The sequence below is a fragment of the Rhineura floridana genome, chromosome 1, assembly GCF_030035675.1.
Source record: "Rhineura floridana isolate rRhiFlo1 chromosome 1, rRhiFlo1.hap2, whole genome shotgun sequence".
NCBI classification, from domain to species: domain Eukaryota; kingdom Metazoa; phylum Chordata; class Lepidosauria; order Squamata; family Rhineuridae; genus Rhineura; species Rhineura floridana.
Window position 1 is genome coordinate 167,438,270 of NC_084480.1, and position 19,983 is coordinate 167,458,252.

At 40.6% G+C, this 19,983-nt stretch overlaps 1 protein-coding gene across 3 annotated transcripts in view; it reads left to right on the forward strand.

Moving 5' to 3' along the window:
- NOS1AP (nitric oxide synthase 1 adaptor protein) overlaps positions 1-19,983 on the forward strand; it is a 105,744-nt gene that overhangs the window by 28,112 nt on the left and 57,649 nt on the right. For all 3 annotated transcript variants that reach the window (XM_061584699.1, XM_061584692.1, XM_061584703.1), the window contains one exon: positions 18,330-18,401. In XM_061584699.1, coding sequence (XP_061440683.1) covers positions 18,330-18,401 — 72 coding nt within the window. The remainder of the gene's footprint in view (positions 1-18,329; positions 18,402-19,983) is intronic.

Consider the following 19,983-nt stretch of genomic DNA (forward strand, 5'->3'; position numbering starts at 1 on the left):
GATTTGTCAGATTGATCAGCTTTGGACAACTTCTGGGTGAGATATAGCTCTTCTCTGTTATTCACGAAATTAACAGCTTATCTCTGTTTCTGTCGCAAAAAGCTGTCCTGGAAGTGCATTCTAAAGATAATAAACAGAAGAGGGATTTCTATTCCTGATTTCTATTCCGAGGAATATTATATTGTCTGGGACTATTCTCTTTTTGGTCTATTTTATTTTGACGAATCTGCTTCTTCACGACGCCACTAACTGTTTTGATGCTGGGAACTAAATTTGTTTTGCATTCTTGAACATAGAGAGATAAGGCAGGTTGCTCTGTTTATACTGTGATGTCATCAAGCCTGGAATATTAACCCAATTGTTGCTGAAATAAGAAGTGGTTCTTCTTTATTTTTGTTTTGCTTTGTTTTCGTGGTTTTAAAAATGGCAATCAAGAAAGTGGCTGAGAATCTGGAAGTAACTATGTTTCAGAAAATAATGGATGAGATTGAGATAACGAAACAAACCCTGCGACAGGGTAGTAAGGAGCTGAAAATTGAACTGAGCAAAATGACGCAGGAGCTTAAAGAAATAGGGGATCCTGTGAGAGAGGAGAATGAGATCAGAGATGAGAAAAGAAAAAATAAAGGGAAGATACAAGCCCTGGAGATTGGAACAAATGTGGAATTGGAAAAAGATCTGGAGTTTATGGATTTTAGAAATAAAATCTACTGTTTGGAATTTAACGTTATCTCTGAAGAAATTAATGAAGATATTAGAGATAAAGTTATCAATGGTTTGGATAATCTTCTGGACTGGAATGATGTGATGGAGCTTGATATAGAGAAAATCTATGGAATTAACTGCAGCCATGTGACAATGGAAAAACTCTTAAGAGATGAGCCAGTGCATTTTGTAAAAAAGAAGAACACAGATATGACTTTACAACAGTATTTCAGCAACTTATTCAGAATGGATGGCAAGAAAATAATTGGGATAGAGGAAATTCCCATCAGACTCTTATTATATGACTATGGCTACAGCAGCAAGATTATTATGGAATACTGATAATGGAAGATTGGACACTGAAATTACTGGACTTAACAGGACTATTGAAGATGGAAGGTGGAACTAATAGGGATAATGGAATAATGGCTATTGAAATTATTGGACCTAACAGATTCTGATGAGATGGATTAATCGAAATGTTTATTTGGACTATGGTTATGACAATAAGATTATTATAATTATTAACGAGATGGATTAATTGACATGTTTATTTGGAGAAAAATTGATAGATATATTTCTTAAAGAATTGAAACCTCTCTTTGACTTTTTGTGGAAAGAATAAAGTAATGTTTATGAGATTTGATGATTAATTAAGGTAACTACTGGAGGAAAGTGATTTTATAATATGATTTAAGAGACAGGATTGTTATATATTGTAGACCTATAACTGATTTGATATGTGACAAATGGGAAGTCAACATTTTATTTTTTTTTGTTTAATCATTTTTGTTTTGTTTTGTTTTTTGTCTTTGAATGTTTTATGATTTTGTTTTCTATGTTTTATGAAAATTTGAATAAAAATTATTGTAAAAAAAAAAAAAAGAGAGAATTTAGCTTCCCCACAATTGTTAACTCTGTCTATTGAAGCTGAAGTAATAGAACTCCCGATAAATCGGGAAAATAATTTGGACAACAATTTTATTGATTTGGAACCGGATGTAGACCCTCCGCAAATTCAAGATATGGAGACGCTGGCCCTGAAAAATCGGGATACAGCAGAGTTGCTAGAGCCACCTCCTGTATCAATGAAGATAGAGGGGGGAAAGGAACAACTTATAGAAGAGGAACAGAACTTACTCGATACATTCCTTGTTCTACCTACAGGGGCACAAAAAGACATCTTGATAAGACTCCATAACCTAACAGTTTCATTAGAAAGGAAGATGGCGACCTTCAGGGAGATAGGTGATAAATGTAACATTAGATCAACTCAAATTGTAGCAGAAATTAATCTGCTAGCCCCAGATATGTCTCAAAAAACCCCAAAGAAGAATTCGGTCTCAATTATCCCTAAGACCGGACTTTCAGACCACACAATTGCAAGGTGGACAACTATGAGATGGCTTGAACCCAATGAAGAAGGTTCTCCACAGAAACCAAGTAGTATTATAAATCATCCATTTAAGAATTTGCATCTGAAGAACTCAAATGTAAGTAGGAATGATCCACTGTTAGATAAATTGATTGCTGGGAGAAAGAATCTGGCTCGACATATACACCATCAATTCGCCAGGATCCAATACCACAGCAAATGTCCCCTCCTTGACAAAGAGTTAAGGAAACTAATTCACATCTTTTGTTGTTATCATGGAATATTGCAGGCTGGAGAAATAAAGTAGTTGACCCAACATTTATGAACTATCTTAAAAAATACGATATCATTTTTCTCCAAGAGACCTGGTTAAGAGGAGAGCTGAGTCTAAATGGATCTATTGCTCACTCTTTGGATGCTATACCTAGTAGCAAAGGGGGTCGAGCTAAGGGTGGTCTAAGCACGCTTATTTCCACCAAAATTCATGCTACAATTACTAACCTGGATCCTCTCGCAGAGCTTACAAATTCTGTAATTGTTAGATTTCCCTGGGCGACTCTACTACTTGTTAATGTTTACTCCCCCCCATATCATTAAAAAAAAATCAAACAAAGCCAGCACGGAAACGCTGGAGGAATATCTACTAAGATTGACAGAGCATCATCCTGAAGCGCTGGTAATATTGGCCGGAGATTTTAATGCAAGAGTTGGCCCAAGTGATGAAGCTCTTTATTCGAGATTCCATATGTTAACACCTAAAGGAGACAGTCCTACTATTATTCCAACTAGATGTTCAAAGGACAAGGGCATTAATTATGCCGGTTTGCGATTTATGCAGCTCTTTACTAGTATGAATCTAATTTTGGTAAATGGGCGAGTAAAAGGGGACGCCATTGGAGAATTTACCTACCTATCGAGCTGAGGAGGATCAACAATTGATTTTTTTCATTGTATCTCAGGAATTGTTCCAAGCGGTGTCCTCATGTTCAGTTGCGGAACGCCCGGAGAGTGATCATCTCCCCTTGATTCTTACTTTGGAGTGTGGCAATCAATGTGTATATACAGATCAAGAGCCAACCATTGAAGCAGATCTGGAAATACGACCATCGAGCATTAAACGGCTTCCCAAAACAGAAAAGGATCTAAAAGATATGTTGAACTCCAGCCAATGCTGCTCTCTTCGAAAATTTATACTTGGTGCGACCTCAGTAGAAACGGCATTTGGGGCCTTTCAACAACTGACTATTGCCCTTCAAAACGTACTAATTAAATATAGAAATAAGACATGGAATAGAGGCTCTAAATCCAAACCTTGGTTTGATATCGAATGTATAGAGGCAAAAAAAATCTAATAGCAGCATATAAGAAATATAAATTCAATACTTTACGGACCATACTCCTGGAATATCTGGAATTGAAGGAAAGGTACAAAGTCCGAATCGCCCGGAAAAAGAAAATCACATTAAAACAGAATTGGCAACGCTTGCTAAAAGCTTCCAGATCAAAGGATTCCTCTATGTTCTGGAAATTGGTTGCTCAAGGATGGCCTGTAGCCCCTTCTAATCCTACTTGCCATATTACAGCTACTACCTGGGAGAACTGCTTTACAAAAATTTACGCACAAGACCAGGATTACAAATCACCATGTAACATGAATATGAATGATATACCGGAGTGGTTACCAGTATCTGTTATGGAAATTGTTAATCTCATAACTAGAATGAAATGGAATAAAGCTCCAGGTCCGGAAATATACCGGCAGAAGTTTTTAAAGCAAATCTAGACTGGTGGGCTCCGGTATTAGCGGCGTTATTCACAAGGATAGATCAATGTATGCAATTCCCGCCAGATTGGGGCCTTGCAATAATATATATAATATATATAAAAAAGGTTCAAGATACAATCCATCGAATTATAGACCTATCAGTCTACTTAATACCATTAGTAAATTATATGCTAGTCATTTATATGATAAACTGAAAGACTGGTCTGAACAAGGTAATATCATGGCAGAAGAACAGGCTGGCTTTAGATCTGATCGATCCACTATAGATCATGCTATTGTCTTACAGCATTTGGTGAATAAGTACACTGCTTATAAGGGAGAGGCCTTATATGTGGCTTTCATTGATCTTAGGACAGCTTTCGATTCAATCTCCAGGGAGCGGTTATGGGAGAAGCTAGAGGCCAAAGATATAGATAAACATCTAATAAGCTTAGTATGTGGATTATATGCAAATACCTGCCTACGAGTTAGATGTAGCAACGTAGGGCATTTAACAAGACCTGTACCCACCTATAAGGGGGTTAAACAGGGTTGTATATTGGCCCCTCTCCTGTTTAACCTCTATATTAATTCTCTTGTGGACAGTTTACAGCAGGTTTGTTCTCATTCGCCTAGAATAGCGGAAAGGCCTGTATCAATCCTTATGTATGCGGATGATATAGCCTTGATATCGCGTTCTTGTATTGGCTTGAGACGCCTATTAATAGCACTTACAAACTACTGTAATACTGAGCCCCTACTAATTAATCATGATTAGATGAAAGTCTTGGTGTTTACTAATAAAAGATCCAAACATCCATGGAGGATAAACAACTACCCAATTGAACAAGTGGAATCCTTTAGATACTTAGGACTGATATTTCATAGAAAGGGCTCTTGGGGTCCCCAAGTAAAGGCAACTGTGAGTAATGCCCAAAGAACTATGAAGGCGCTCCTTTCCTTCTACTATAATAGAGGAGGGCAATATCTTCCGGCAGCCATACAAGTCTTTGTGTCAAAGATCATTCCACAGCTATTGTATGGGGCTCAGGCTAGCACTTACAAGAACTACTCTCCTTTGGAAATAATTCAAAATAGCTTTCTTTGATCTGTACTGGCTGTGCCCCGTTGTGTCCCCAATTATATCCTTCGTTTAGAAGTCGGACTCCCTACTGTAGAAGCTCGGGTCTGGACTTGCAGAATTAAGGCATGGCTGAAATTGATTTTTGCGCCTGTGGGTCTGGCTCCATATGTCCTAATGGATGCCTTTCAATCTAAATGGAAGAAGATGATTGATACTTGTCCGAGATTCTTAAATTGGGCTATGTAAAAGCTGAAGAGAGTATCCTTCAACAGATTCGAGATGTAGATCTACAAGGCCACTTATTATTAATCACAAAATGTAGGTATAATCCAAGACCGTTTATATCAGCCACGTATTTAAATATGCTGATGGTATTTAAATACCAAAGAGCATTTACATGGGCTAGATTTAATGTCCTGCCCTCAGCACTTTTAGAGGGCAGATACAAAAAAATACCCTATAAGGAGACTTTGCCCATGTGGTGGAGGAACAGTAGAATCGGTAGAACATGTGTTACTACTACACTGCGCTTTCTATCGAGACCTCAGACTTCGTTTAATTACTCCAATACTACAAACTCTTCCTGGTAGAAATGAAGCCTTTTATGTAAATTATCTTTTGTCTGATCAGACCCCGCAGATAACAACTAAGGTTGCTAGTTTTTGCTTTGCTGCTATTCAGTGAGAAGATCTGACAGCTGTATGCTAGAGATAATCCTAGTACTGAAGTTTTAAATGCAAAATTGTCTAACCATTTTTACTGTATTTGAATAATTTTATTGACTTATATGTGCACCTTTTGGTCTATGACCGCAATAAATATCATTGATTGATTGATTGGTCTTTTCTAGTGAATCATGTCTTCTCATCACTATGTGTCCAAAGTATAATAGCCTCATTTTCATCTAGTGATAGTTCTGGTTTAATTTGTTCTAACACCCAATTATTTGTCTTTTTCGTAGTCCATGGTATGCGCAAAGCTCTCCTGCAACACCACATTTCAAATGAGTTGATTTTTCTCTTACCTGCTTTTTTCACTGTCCACCTTTCATATCCATGCATAATCGGGAATACCATGGTCTGAATGATCGTGACTTTAGTGTTCAGTGATACATCTTTGCATTTGAGGATCTTTTCTACTTCTCTCATAGCTGCCCTCCCCACTCCTAGCCTTCTAATTTCTTGACTATTGTCTCCATTTTGGTTAATGACTGTGCCAAGGTATTAATAATCCTTGACAAGTTCTTGATAATTCTTGTCCTTGTTGTCAACTTTAAAGTTGCATAAATCTTCTGTTGTCATTACTTTAGTCTTCTTGACGTTCAGCTGTAGTCCTGCTTTTGTGCTTTCGTCCTTAACTTTCAACAGCATTCGTTTCAAATCATTACTGGTTTCTGCTAAGAGTATGGTATCGTCTGCATATCTTAAATTATTGATCTATTCCCCTCCAGTTTTCACACCTCCTTCACCTTGGTCCAATCCCGCTTTCTGTATGATATATTCTGTGTATAGATTAACCAAAAAGGGTGATAAAATACCTCTGTCTCACACCCTTTCAGATTGGGAACCAATTGGTTTCTCCATATTCTGTCCTTATAGTAGCCTCTTGTCCAGAGTATAGGTTGTGCATTAGGAAAATCAGATGCTGTGGCACCCCCATTTCTTTTAAAGCATTCCATAATTTTTCATGATCTACAGAGTTAAAGGCTTTGCTGTAATCTATAAAGCACAGGGTGATTTTCTTCTGAAATTCCTTCTTCCATTCCATTATCCAACGTATGTTTGGAATATGATATCTGGTATCTCTACTCTTTCTAAATCCAGCTTGGACATCTGGCATTTCACACTGGTAAAAGTGTTTGTTGTAGAATCCTGAGCATGACTTTACTTGCATGAGATATTAAGGCAATAGTTTGATAATTATTGCATTCCCTGGGATCCCCTTTCTTTGGAATTGGGATGTATATTGAACGCTTCCAGTCCGTGGGACATTGTTTTACTTTTCGTATTTATTGACAAATTCTTCTCAAAATTTGGACAGATTCTGTCTCAATAACTTGTAGCAACTCAATTGGTATGCCATCTATTCCTGGTGATTTGTTTCTTCCAAATATTTTAAGTGCAGCTTTCACCTAATTTCATTCTAAAATTCCTGCTTCTTCTTCATAAAGTTCCTCCCTGAATATATCTGTCATCCTTGCATCTCTTTTATAGAGTTCTTCAGTGTATTGCTTCCATCTTCCTTTTATTTTATCTTGGTCAGTCAGTGTGTTCCCCTGTAGATTATTCAACATCCCTAGTCTTGGTTTAAATTTCCCTTTCATTTCTCTAATCTTTTGGAATAGGGCTCTTGTTCTACCCTTTTTGTTGTTCTCTTCTATTTCTATACAATAACTATTGTAATAGGTCTCTTTGTCCCTACATACTAGTCGCTGTATTATTGCATTTAGGGTTCTAACCGTGTTTCTATCTCCTTTTGCTTTTGCTTTCCTTCTCTCTTTAACCATTTTAAGAGTTTCTTCAGTCATCCATTGAGGTCTTTCTCTCTTTTTAACTAGAAGTACTGTCTTTTTGCATTCTTCCCTGATAATATCTCTGACTTCACTCCATAGTTCTTCTGGTTCTCTGTCAACTACATTTAAAGCCTCCAATCTGTTCCTTATTTGATCTTTAAATTCTTCTGAGACGTTATTTAAATTTTATTTTGGCATTATGATTGCTTTGTTCTTCTTTAGCTTTACTCTGATTTTCGATATGACCAGTTCATGATCTGTACCGCAGTCTGCTCCTGGTCTTGTTTTTGCAGAAAGTATGGAACTTCTCCATCTTCTGTTTCCAATTATATAATCAATTTGATTCCTATATTGACCATTTGGTGATGTTCATGTGTACAGTCTTTTCGGTTGCTCAAAAAATGTGTTTGCAAGAAACAAATTATTGGCTTCCCAGAATTCAGTAAGTCTTTCTCCTGTTTCATTTCTGTCTCTTAAGCCCCATTTCCCCACAATTTCTATTCTTCTCTGTTCCCTACTTTTGCATTCCAGTACCCCGTGATTATCAGCACATCTTGTTTTGTTGTATCATCAATTTCTTCCTGTACTTCTGCATGAAATCTTTCCAATTCCTCTTCTTCTGCGTTTGCTGTTGGAGCATAGGCTTGGATGTTGTTTATGTGAATAGGTTTCCCGATAAATCTCATTGATATAACTCACTCAGACTTTGCATTAAAATTGCTTTTGCTACATCTCACTAGTAAAGCAACCCCATTTCTTCTTAATTTCTCAGCACAATGGTAAGTAAGGTCCATGGAAAGCGACCCTAATGAGAAAAGGAGTCCAAGATGGTTGTTGTTGTTATGTGCCTCCAAGTCGACTACGACATATGGTGACCCTATGAATCAGCGACCTCCAAGAGCATCTGTCATGAACCAGCCTGTTCAGATCTTGTAAGTTCAGGTCTGTGGCTTCCTTTATGGAATCAATCCATCTCTTGTTTGGCCTTCCTCTTTTTCTACTCCCTTCTGTTTTTCCCAGCATTATTGCCTTTTCTAGTGAGTCATGTCTTCTCATGATGTGTCCAAAGTATGATAACCTCAGTTTCAACATTTTAGCTTCAAGTGATAGTTCTGGTTTAATTTGATCTAACACCCAATTATTTGTCTTTTTCACAGTCCATGGTATGCGCAAAGCTCTCCTCAAGCACCACATTTCAAATGAGTTGATTTTTCTCTTATCTGCCTTTTTCACTGTCCTTCACATCCATACATAGAGATCGGGAATACCATGGTCTGAATGATCGTGACTTTGGTGTTCAGTGATACATCTTTGCATTTGAGGATGTTTTCTAGTTCTCTCACAGCTGCCCTTCCCAGTCCTAGCCTTCTTCTGATTTCTTGACTATTGTCTCCATTTTGGTTAATGACTGTGCCGAGGTATTGATAATCCTTGACAAGTTCAATGTCCTCATTGTCAACTTTAAAGTTACATAAATCTTCTGTTGTCATTACTTTAGTCTTCTTGATGTTCAGGTTTAGTCCTGCTTTTGTGCTTTCCTCTTTAACTTTCATCAGCATTCGTTTCAAATCATTACTGGTTTCTGCTAAGAGTATGGTATTGTCTGCATATCTTGAATTATTGATGTTTCTCCCTCCAATTTTCACACCTCCTTCATCTTGGTCCAGTCCCACTTTCCGTATGATATGTTCTGCATACAGATTAAACAAATAGGGTAATAAAATACACCCGTCTCACACCTTTTCCAGTTGGGAACCAATCAGTTTCTCCATATTCTGTCCTTACAGTAGCTTCTTGTCTAGAGTATAGGTTGCACATCAGAACAATCAGATGCTGTGGCACCCCCATTTCTTTTAAAGCATTCCATAGTTTTTCATGATCTACACAGTCAAAGGCTTTGCTGTAGTCTATAAAGCACAGGGTGATTTTCTTCTGAAATTCCTTGCTCCGTTCCATTATCCAACGTCTCTTTGCAATATGATCTCTGGTGCCTCTTCCCTTTCTAAATCCAGCTTGGACGTCTGGCATTTCTTGCTCCATATAAGGTGAGAGCCTTCGTTGTAGAATGTTGAGCATTACTTTACTTACATGGGATATTAAGGCAATAGTTCGGTAATTACTGCATTCTCTGGGATCCCCTTTCTTTGGAAGTGGGATATATATTGAACGCTTCCAGTCTGTGGGCCTTTGTTTAGTTTTCCATATTTCCTGACAAATTCTTGTCAAAATTTGGACAGATTCAGTCTCAGTAGCTTGTAGCAACTCTACTGGTATGCCGTCTGTTCCTGGTGATTTGTTTCTTCCAAGAATTTTAAGAGCAGCTTTCACCTCACATTCTAAAATTTCTGGTTCTTCATCATATGGTTCCTCCATGAATGAATCTGTCATCCTGTCATCTCTTTTATAGAGTTCTTCAGTGTATTGCTTCCATCTTCCTTTTATTTCATCTCGGTCGGTCAGTGAGTTCCCCTGTTGATTATTCAACATCCCTAGTCTTGGTTTAAATTTCCCTTTTATTTCTCTAATCTTTTGGAATAGGGCTCTTGTTCTTCCCATTTTGTTGTCCTTTTCTATTTCTATACAGTAACTATTGTAATAGTTTTCTTTGTCCCTACGTATTAGTTGCTGTATAGTTGCATTTAGGGTTCTGACCTTGTTTCTATCTCCTTTTGCTTTTGCTTTCCTTTTCTCTTTAACCATTTGAAGAGTTTCTTCAGTCATCCATTGAGGTCTTTCTCTCTTTTTAACAAGAGGTATTGTCTTTTTGCATTCCTCCCTGATAATGTCCTTGACTTCAGTCCATAGTTCTTCTGGTTCTCTGTCAACTAAGTTTAAAGCCTCAAACCTGTTCCTTATTTGATCTTTATATTCTTCTGGGATGTTATTTAAATTGTATTTTGGCATTATGATTGCTTTGTTGTTCTTTTTTAGCTTTACTCTGATTTTCGATACAATCAGTTCATGATCTGTGCCACAGTCTGCTCCTGGTCTTGTTTTTACAGAAAGTATGGAACTTCTCCATCTTCTGTTTCCAATTATATAATCAATTTGATTCCTATATTGACCATTTGGTGATGTCCACGTGTACAGTTGTCTTTTTGGTTGCTCAAAAAATGTGTTGGCAAGAAACAAATCATTGGCTTCACAGAATTCAATAAGTCTTTCTCCTGCTTTATTTTGTCACCTAAGCCCCATTTCCCCACAATTTCTATTCTTCTCTGTTCCCTACTTTTGCATTCCAGTCCCCCATGATTATCATCATATCTTGTTTTGGTGTGTGATGAATTTCCTCCTGTACTTCTGCGTAAAATCTCTCCAATTCCTCTTCTTCTGCGTTTGATCTTGGAGCGTAGACTTGGATGATGGTTATGTTAATAGGTTTCCCATTTAATCTCATTGATATCACTCACTCAGACCTTGCGTTGTAGCTCCTAATTGCTTTTGCTACATCACTTCTCACTATTAAAGCAACCCTGTTTCTTCTTGATTTCTCATTTCCTGCATAAAAAATTTCTAGTTGCCTGATTGAAAATGTCCCATTCCAGTCCATTTTAATTCACTCACGCCAAATATTGTAATGTTGATACGCTCCATTTCTTGCTTGACAATTTCTAACTTTCCCTGGTTCATGCTTCTCACATTCCATGTTCCTATTGTGTGTGTCGTACAACTCCGGACTCTCCTTTCGCATCTGTGCGCATCAGCCTCTGGGCTTCCTTTCGGCTTTGACCCAGCTGCGTCATTAGTCACAACGCTACTCGTACTTGTCCTTTGTTCTTCCCCAGTAGCTCGGTGAGTGCCTTCTGACCTGGAGGTCTCATCTTCCAGCACTATCTTGTGTTGCATTTTGGATACTCTGTTCATAGGGTTTTCGTGGTAAGAGGTATTCAGAGGTGGTTGACCATTGCCTTCCTCTGAGTTTGGATGCATCTTAGTCTGGTGTCTCAGGTTTGACCATTCTGCCATGGGTGCCCCTGCTAGGAGTCTAGCCTTTTGGTCTAGACTCCTGACGGCATTGCTCTCAGCTTCTTCGACGCTCTCAAACCCCCTCACCACGTTAAGATGGTGGGAGTTTCTAAAAGAGGAAATTCTGAAGGCACAATGGCAAACAATTCAGTCAAGGAAAAAAGGGGGAGGACAGCAGAAGAAGCCAATGTGACTCCACAGAAAGCTTAAAGAACACCTGAAAACAAAATAGGACACATACAGGAAGTGGAAGGAAAGCCAGGCCACAAAGGAAGAGTACAGAAAACGCAGAAATGCTCAATTGCAACTTTGGCTCAGTGTGCTTCCAGAAGAGGGTCTATGACCCTCCTGGGAAATGTAGAGTTGAATTGACAGGATTCCAGCTTGAGACTGATAGACAAATGATCAAGGAATATGTAATCACGCAGAATCAATTCAAATCCCTGAGACCCGATGAACTGCATCCTAGAGTATTGAAGGAACTGGCTGAAGAACTCGTAGAGCTTAGATCATTATGCTGACTGAAGGTGAAGAAAATGGAAAATGGACTGCCTTCAATTTGATTCTGACTTACGGCAACCCTATGAATGGGGTTTTCATGGCAAGCGGTATTCAGAGGGGGTTTACCATTGCCTTCCTCTGAGGCTGAGAGGCAGTGACTGGCCCAAGGTCACCCAGTGAGCTTTGTGGCTGTGTGGGGATTCGAACCCTGCTCTCCCAGGTCATAGCCCAGCACCTTAACCACTATGCCACACTGACTGAAGGTAGAAAGGGCCAAAACAAAAACCATCTTTGGTGGGTTTTGTTCTGTGTTTTGCTTTTGCTTTCAAAGCTGTGTGGGGCAGCTTTACTTTACTTGAGGGAACAAAGCTGGCGGAAGATTTTTTTTTTAAAAAAAGTTCCTTTCTCATGTTGCTTTCCTAATCACTGCAGTACACACTGTATTGGGTGATTGCCTTTCGGCCCTTGGCAGCTGTGCTGTGGGGTGCCGCAGGGTACCATCTTGTCCCCCATGCTGTTTAACATCTATATGAAGCCCTTGAGAGTGGTCATTAGGAGATTTCGGACAAGGAGTCAGCAGTATGCTGATGATACCCAGCTCTATTTCTCTGTAACATCTGAATTGGGAGAGGCTGTGTAAGGTCTAGACCGGTGCCTGGACTTGGTGGTGGGCTGGATGAGGGCCAATAAACTGAGTCTGAATCCCAGCAAGACTGAAACGCTGTGGGTTGGTGGTTCCCGAGTTCATATCATTGGTCAGTTGCCTGCTTTGGATGGGGTTGTGCTCCCTCTGAAAGAGCAGGTCTGTAGTCTGGGGGTGTTCCTGGATTCATCTTTGTCGCTAGAGTTCCAGGTGACCTCTGTGGCTAAGAGTGCCTTTTACCAGCTTTAGCTAGTAAGACAGCTGTGGAATAGCCTGACCACTGCTGTCCATGCACTGGTAACCTCCAGGCTAGAATACTGTAATGCACTTTATGTGGGGCTACCCTTGAGGTTGGTCTGGAAGCTGCAGCTGGTGCAAAATGCAGCGGCGAAACTGCTCACTGGGGCAGGGTATCGCCAACATGTCACCTCGCTGCTGAAAGAATTATACTGGCTACCTATTAGCTGCTGGGCTAAGTTCAAGGTTCTGATTTGGTGTTCAAAGCCCTATACAGCTGTAAACCAGAATACCTGAAAGACCGTTTTATCTGTTATATACCCAGTCAGTCACTGCGCTCTGCAGGTGAGGGTGTTCTGCAGATACCATCTTATCAGGAGGTCAGTTCTGCACAACACAGGAAATGGACCTTTAGTGTGGCAGCACCTATTATTATTATTATTTATTTAATTTATTAGTCGCCCATCTGGCTGGTTGTCCAGCCACTCTGGGCGACGTACAAGATAAAACAATACATTAAAACATTAAAATTTAAAACCATAACAGTAAGAAACCTAACCCACCCCAAAAGCCTGGGGAGTACCCTGTGGAACTCCCTACCGTTAAATATTAGGCAGGCGTCATCTCTGCTATCTTTTTGGTGCCTTTTGAAGACTTTCCTCTTTCAGCAAGCTTTTAAGTTGAGACCTATCCCAGTCTACATCTGTGTCAGAATTGTTTAATATGTTTTTAATAATGTTTTTAACCCTTTTCTTTTTTAAAAAAAGATATTTCTAAAGCTTTTTAAAAAAATGCTTTTAAGGGTGTTTTACTTTAATGTATTTTAAAGTCTGCGTTTATGATGTCGATCATCCCAGAGTACAGGACACGGAATAATGGGCTCAAGTTGCAGGAAGCCAGATTTTGGCTGAAGATCAGGAAAAACTTCCTAACTGTTAGAGCCATACGACAATGGAATCAATGACCTAGAGAGGTAGTGGGCTCTCCAACACTGGAGGCATTCAAGAGGCAGCTGGACAGCCATCTGTCAGGAATGGTTTGATTTGGATTCCTGCATTGAGCAGGGGGTTGGACTCGATGGCCTTATAGGCCCCTTCCAACTCTACTATTCTATGAAAATATCTTCTTCTGCCACCAGTGTGCTTCTTTCCTTTGCAAGCAGTGGTACTAATGGAACCAATTACCTAGAGAGGTAGTGGGCTCTCCGACACGTGAGGTGTTCAAGAGTCAGCTGGACAGCCATCTGTCGGGAATGCTTTGATTTGGATTCCTGCATTGAGCAGGGGGTTGGACTTGATGGCCTTATAGGCCTCTTCCAGCCCTACTATTCTATGATTCTATGTTTTAAAGTGTTTTTAGTGTTTTTGTTTGCCTCTCTGTGCTCTTACTGGGAGGAAGGGTAGAATATAGATCAAATAATAAATAAATATTTCACAGCACAATCCTTTATGTGTCTATCACAAAGAAGTCTCATTGAGTTCAGTGGGGCTTACTCCTAAGTAAGTGGATATAGGATTGCAGCCATCTTTACTTTTTGTCATGATAGTAAATCAATTAAAACAATAAATATAATTATGAACAAACTAAAAACAAGAAACACAGAAAAACAGTATAGTAGATGATAAACAGACCATTGGCTAGTCAGGAGGATTCATCACTATTAAAAGAATGAGCAAAGAAGCTTAGTGTCCAAATGATAGGAAAGCTTTGCATCAAGCAAATTTGTCTAGAAAAGGAGTTCCATAACTTAAGTGCCAACACAGGAAAGGCCTTCTCCACAGGCTTGAAGTTGGTCATTGGTTGTATCTTTCTGAAATATTATAAAAAAGTAAAAATATAAATGTAAAACTTCAAATTCAGAACTTGGTTAATACATATGTTAAAACCCAGACTTTTCTGCCCGTAACTCACTGAAAGCATTTTCCGTTGCACTCCATTAATCTGCAGCAGCTAGTTCACCTCACTCAGTGCTCCGGAATGTCCTGTGTTCCACAGTGAGAAGAACTGTGTTGTAGTGGTGATCTTCAGGAAGGGAGAGAGTCTTGAGTCCACCACTGTCCTTAAATGCCCACTTAAGGATGGGGCCATTTGGCTGACCACTTGTTGCCAGCCAGCATGATGACTGTCTTAGCTGGGTTGTTGGCAGGTAGTTGGGTTAAGATTTCCCTCTGACACATAGTGTTGGGGAAATAGATTTTATCAATGCCACATAGTTTTAGAGTATGCTTAGAGTATTTTTTTTATCAGAGTTGACAAACTTTCTTGTTGTTGCTGTTGTAAATTATCAGGCATATTAGAAGCAGTTGCAAGGTATGGGGAGTGGGGTGGGATGGGCTGAAGAGAAATTATAATTGTGTGCTTCACTACTGCAGTAATACACACAGCCATCTAAAGGAACATCCCATCCCCGAGACCATTCATTCCAGGGCCTAAAGCTACTTAGCTGCACCACTGAAATCATGTAGAAGCTTTCTTAGACTAGAGGAGTCCACTAGTGTTGATAAAAATCAATGATTTTTTTTAAACTAAAAAAATCTGATTTTTTAAATTTAAATTGGATTTCAAAATTTTCTTAAAACAATTAGTAAAAAAAAGAGCCTAGGTCAAAGATCATCATGAATACTAATTATACGACTTCTAATTATATTCTATGAATATGTTAACAGCAGTTTATGAAGATGGGATCAGTCCTATTCTGCCGGTGGTGTACATGAAATGCTCTCTCTCTCTCAGCCTTGCCTTGCCTCTCTCTAAATGCAAAGATAGAGAAGGTCAGTGAATTATACAGCCATGAGAGTGGCTGTATACTATAGCCAGCGGGGATTTTTCACATTCCGCAGTGTTAAATTGAAAATACCCCCCATGCCATTCTGATGCTTCCCATAAGCTCATTTCAAAACAAAACCTTACAAAACTTATAGTCCTGAACTCAGAAACGCTTGCCTAACAACCCTGTCAATTTTCATGGTGATACACAAAACAGTCAGAGAGAATAGACAGTTCAAAGTGTAAAAAGAGAGAAAAACCTCAGAGCCCTTTTGGACTTTTTTCTCTGTTCTCATAATCTGTTGAAATTCATTAAAAATCAGCCATGTTCACAGAGTACCTGTAATCCTAATACTGACGTTGCCCCATACCTTCATCTGCTGCAGTTTAAAAGTTTTAAAAATGCCTGGCTGATTGTTAATTAATTTAATAAATTTTGGCTGGGACCCAATGATAGCGTGGAGCATGCTCAGTAAGAACCAACTGTCAGAGTTCTAAAAGCCTCACAGCTGCTGGGCTCGGCTAATCAGGGGGCCACACCCACACCAGACTTTGATTTCATGTGAGACAGTCGTGGCTTCCCTCAAAGAATCCTGGGAAGTGTAGTTTGTGAAGGGTGCTAAGAGACTCCTATTCCCCTGAGAGAATGGTTTAACAGTCAGCCGCTCTGATTGAAGGTCTGTGAGGGGAACAGGGTGTCTCCTAGCAACTCTCAGCACCCTTCACTAACTACACTTCCCAGGATTCTTTGAGAGAAGCCATGATTGTCCAAAGTGTAATAGGGGCCTGATGTGGATGTGGCCAGGGACAGCTTTGGTTTAAATTTGGGTGGGAGGCTACATGTGTCTGCTGTAGAATAAAAAGGTGGGGGAAAGGCTGAAAAAGAATGATTCTGTTTATAATGTTTTCCTTTTGGAAAGGAAAGGGGCTTCCCTTCTGCCCAGTGCCCACCCACCCAGTCTCCTCCCCTCCCACTCCCTGCCCCTTCCCTGGGTCAGTGTTGGACTACGACCTGGGAGACCAGGGTTCAAATCCCCACACAGCCATGAAGCTGACTGGGTGACCTTGGGCCAGTCACTGCCTCTTAGCCTCAGAGGAAGACAATGGTGAAATCACCTCTGAATACCGTTTACCATGAAAACCCTATTCAAAGGGTCGCAATAGGTGGGGATTGAAGGCAGTCCATTTTCATTTTCAAACATGATTGCATAGAAATAAATCCCACTGAACTCAAAAAATATGCAAATGATCAAACCCACCCTCCCTTCTCCTTCCTCCTGTCTCCTCCTCTTGCCCCTTCCCTCCCCCTTCCTTTGCCCCTCCTCCCGCTTCCCTTCCTCCCGCTTCCCTTCCTCATCCCCATGGTCAGTTTTACCTATCTTAAGCATCATTGCACGGAAATAAATGCCATTGAACTCTATAAGCATGCAAATGATCAAACCTCCCCTCCCCTCCCCCTTCCTTTGTCCTCCAATACTCTCCTTCCCCCTCCTCCTCCCCCCCCATGGTCAGTTTTTCCTATCCTAACCATCATTGCATAGGAGTAAATCCCATTGAACTCAAAAAGCATGCAAACGATCAGACCTGCTTTTCCCCTCCCTCTCCTCTCCCTTCCTCCTCCCCTCCCCTCTTCCTTCTTTCTCCTCTTCTACCCACTCCAGCCCTCCCTGGTGCATTCACTATAGCTGCGCAATTTCCCTGCTTTTTAAAGTTTGATAGAAATATCTGTGGGCTATAGATATGTTCTTAAACCACAAGGTTTTTTGCCTATTAGTGAATATGTATTAAGGTTATATTAAACAATAAGGTACCTCTACTGAAGAATGATGATTAAATAGAATCTTCCTCGCTAGTGATTTAAATCATTAAATTTGTGTTCTTCAGAGAAGTGATTTAAATCATGATTTAAATCAAATCAACCATGGAGTCCACTTAGTCAGATTCAGGAAGTGGCCACATCAGTAAATAGGTGTCATGAGCCCTTTGGAGAATTCTTAGCAGAGCTGTTCAGAGGAGGAGGACTACTGGAATTCCAGGGAGGGGCCCAGTGGCCTGAACAAGGTGGCTGAGACCGAGGAGGAGCTCAGTGATCTGTCAGCCGATAGCCCCACCCTTAAGGTGCTGACGGCTACTGAGAAGGCAGAATTAGCAATGGCCAGTTCTCCTACTCCAGCCTCGGTAGACTCCCTGCTTCCTGATCCCAGCCGTGCACTGCCTCCTGTAGTTGATATGTCTGTAGAGCAGGAGGTATGGTTGGAGGCAGAGACAGGGAGCGGTCAAGGCATCTCTGCCTCCATTGCCAAGGATGTGCCGCTGTTTGTGTAGGCGTGAGCAGACTGAGCACACTCATCAGCCTACTCACAGGAGTGCTCACTTGCTTGCAAGTCCTGGCCTGAGAGACAGTTCCTATGCAAGTAGTTTGTGCACCCTGACTCTTCATAAGCAGGTCTTTAGGGGCATGTTCTTTGTTGTGATGTCTGTGCTTGAGTAGTCATACCTTGCAGTGCCTAGTAGAGATCTGTAGTCTGATCTATGTATCAGTCTTTTGCCAAGCCTGGATTAAAGCCTTTGACAATAATCACACCAGTGGTTCTGAGTCTGATTCTGTAGGGGGTCGTCAGGACAATAGGTATTATAACCTGGGTATAGAGAATAGGAGGTAAAGGGTAGTTCAGTGTAGGAGAGGTATGTCTGGAAAGCTGGTTCGAAAAGAAAGTTTGACCATATCTTTGCTAATAGGGTGTGTTGCCTCACTTCTTTACATTTTTCTTCCAGTATATTGGCAGCCTAGATGTGCCCCGGCCAAACAGCAGGGTGGAGATTGTGACTGCCATGAGACGTATCAGGGTAAGTGGTGGCAATATTTTGACTCCAGCATGTTTATAGATCTCTACTGCATTTGAAAAGAAAGATTCATGTATATGAATGTGAATGTGTGTGAGGAAGATGTTATAACACAAATAGCCTTTTTCTGAATTTCAGATGGTTGGGAGAAACAACAGGGGAATGCTACTATTCTTACCACCCACCTGTAAACTTTGAAGAGACATTTTGTTACATTTTCATCCTGCCCATTCCTCAGGGAGTTCAGGGCAGTGTTCATGGGTTTCCGCTGTACCTATTTTATCCTCATAACAACCCTGTGAGGGAGTGCCTGCTTCACGAGCTAGAGGAAGCCCCAGCTGATGAAGCATGTCTGCCCCAGGGATAGTGTCAAGCTAACAGGCGAGTTACTCGGCCAAGTGAGTTCAGCAGCAGGGCAAGCTACTCTTCTCCTTCGTGCTTTGACCTAACAAATCCCAAGTTCTCTAGTAACCTAACTCAATAAATGATAAAAATAGCTATGCAGGTAGAAAACCAGCAGGGGTGTGGGGGCTTTCCAGTGTATTGCACAGAATGTCACATGTATGACTCTCTGGCTGCTCAAGGGAAGGTGTGTGTGTATGTGTCCGTGTGCACTCAGTGCAGTGAGCTTCTGGCTTTCAGGGAACAAGTTCATTCTCTCGAGGCCAAGGTGGCTGACCTGGGGAATCTGTGAGAGGCAGGAAGGTTGAGGGATGAGGCCTTTGGAGATGTGATAACTGTTTCCCACTCCCAGGATGACAGCTTCTATGCTATCATGAAGGATGAGGGTTTTAGGGAAGGAGAACATCACTCTCAGGAAGAGGGAAATATTCTCTTAGAAGGGACCTATTCTTTGAGGCACAAGTAGTTACCCTCTTATGCCAAGAGAGCGAGGGATCCTAGTAGTGAGTGATTTGATAGCTGGGTTTGTGAAAAGGGCAACCAAAATTATCAAAGGGATGAAGCGACTCCCCTATGACAAAAGATTACCGAATTTGGGGTGAGTAAGAGGGGATGTGATAGAGGTATGTATAATTAGGTATGGAGTGGAGGAAATGGATAGAGAAAGGTTTTTCTCCCTGTCTCATAACACTGGAACTCATGTACATCCAATGAAGCTGAATATTGGAAGATTTAGGACAGACAAAAGGAAGTACTTCTTCATACTACGGAATTCCCTCTCATAAGATGTAGTCGTGGCAACCAATTTGGGTGGCTTTAAATAAGGCTATGGTCTACCTCCACTGTCGGAAGAAGTAAACCTTTGAATACCAGTTGCTGGGAACTGCAGGTGGGAAAAGTGCTGTTGCACTCAGGTCCTTGTTTTGGCTTTCCATGGTTATCTGTTTGGCCACTGTGAGAGCAGGATGCTGGACTGGATGGGCCTCCTTATGACCTCTTCATGATCAGCCAACAAGGTGGTGAGGAGACCATTGTTATCTCCCCATCACCAGTGTTCTCCCCTCCCCCTGTAGCTTACCAAGTGTGTGCTAGAAGGGTTTCCTTTTCTTACTTTGCAAACTGGGCAGCTGAGAACACTTCAAAGCAGAGCAGTGATGATACCCCAGCTGCCCACCACCTTTAA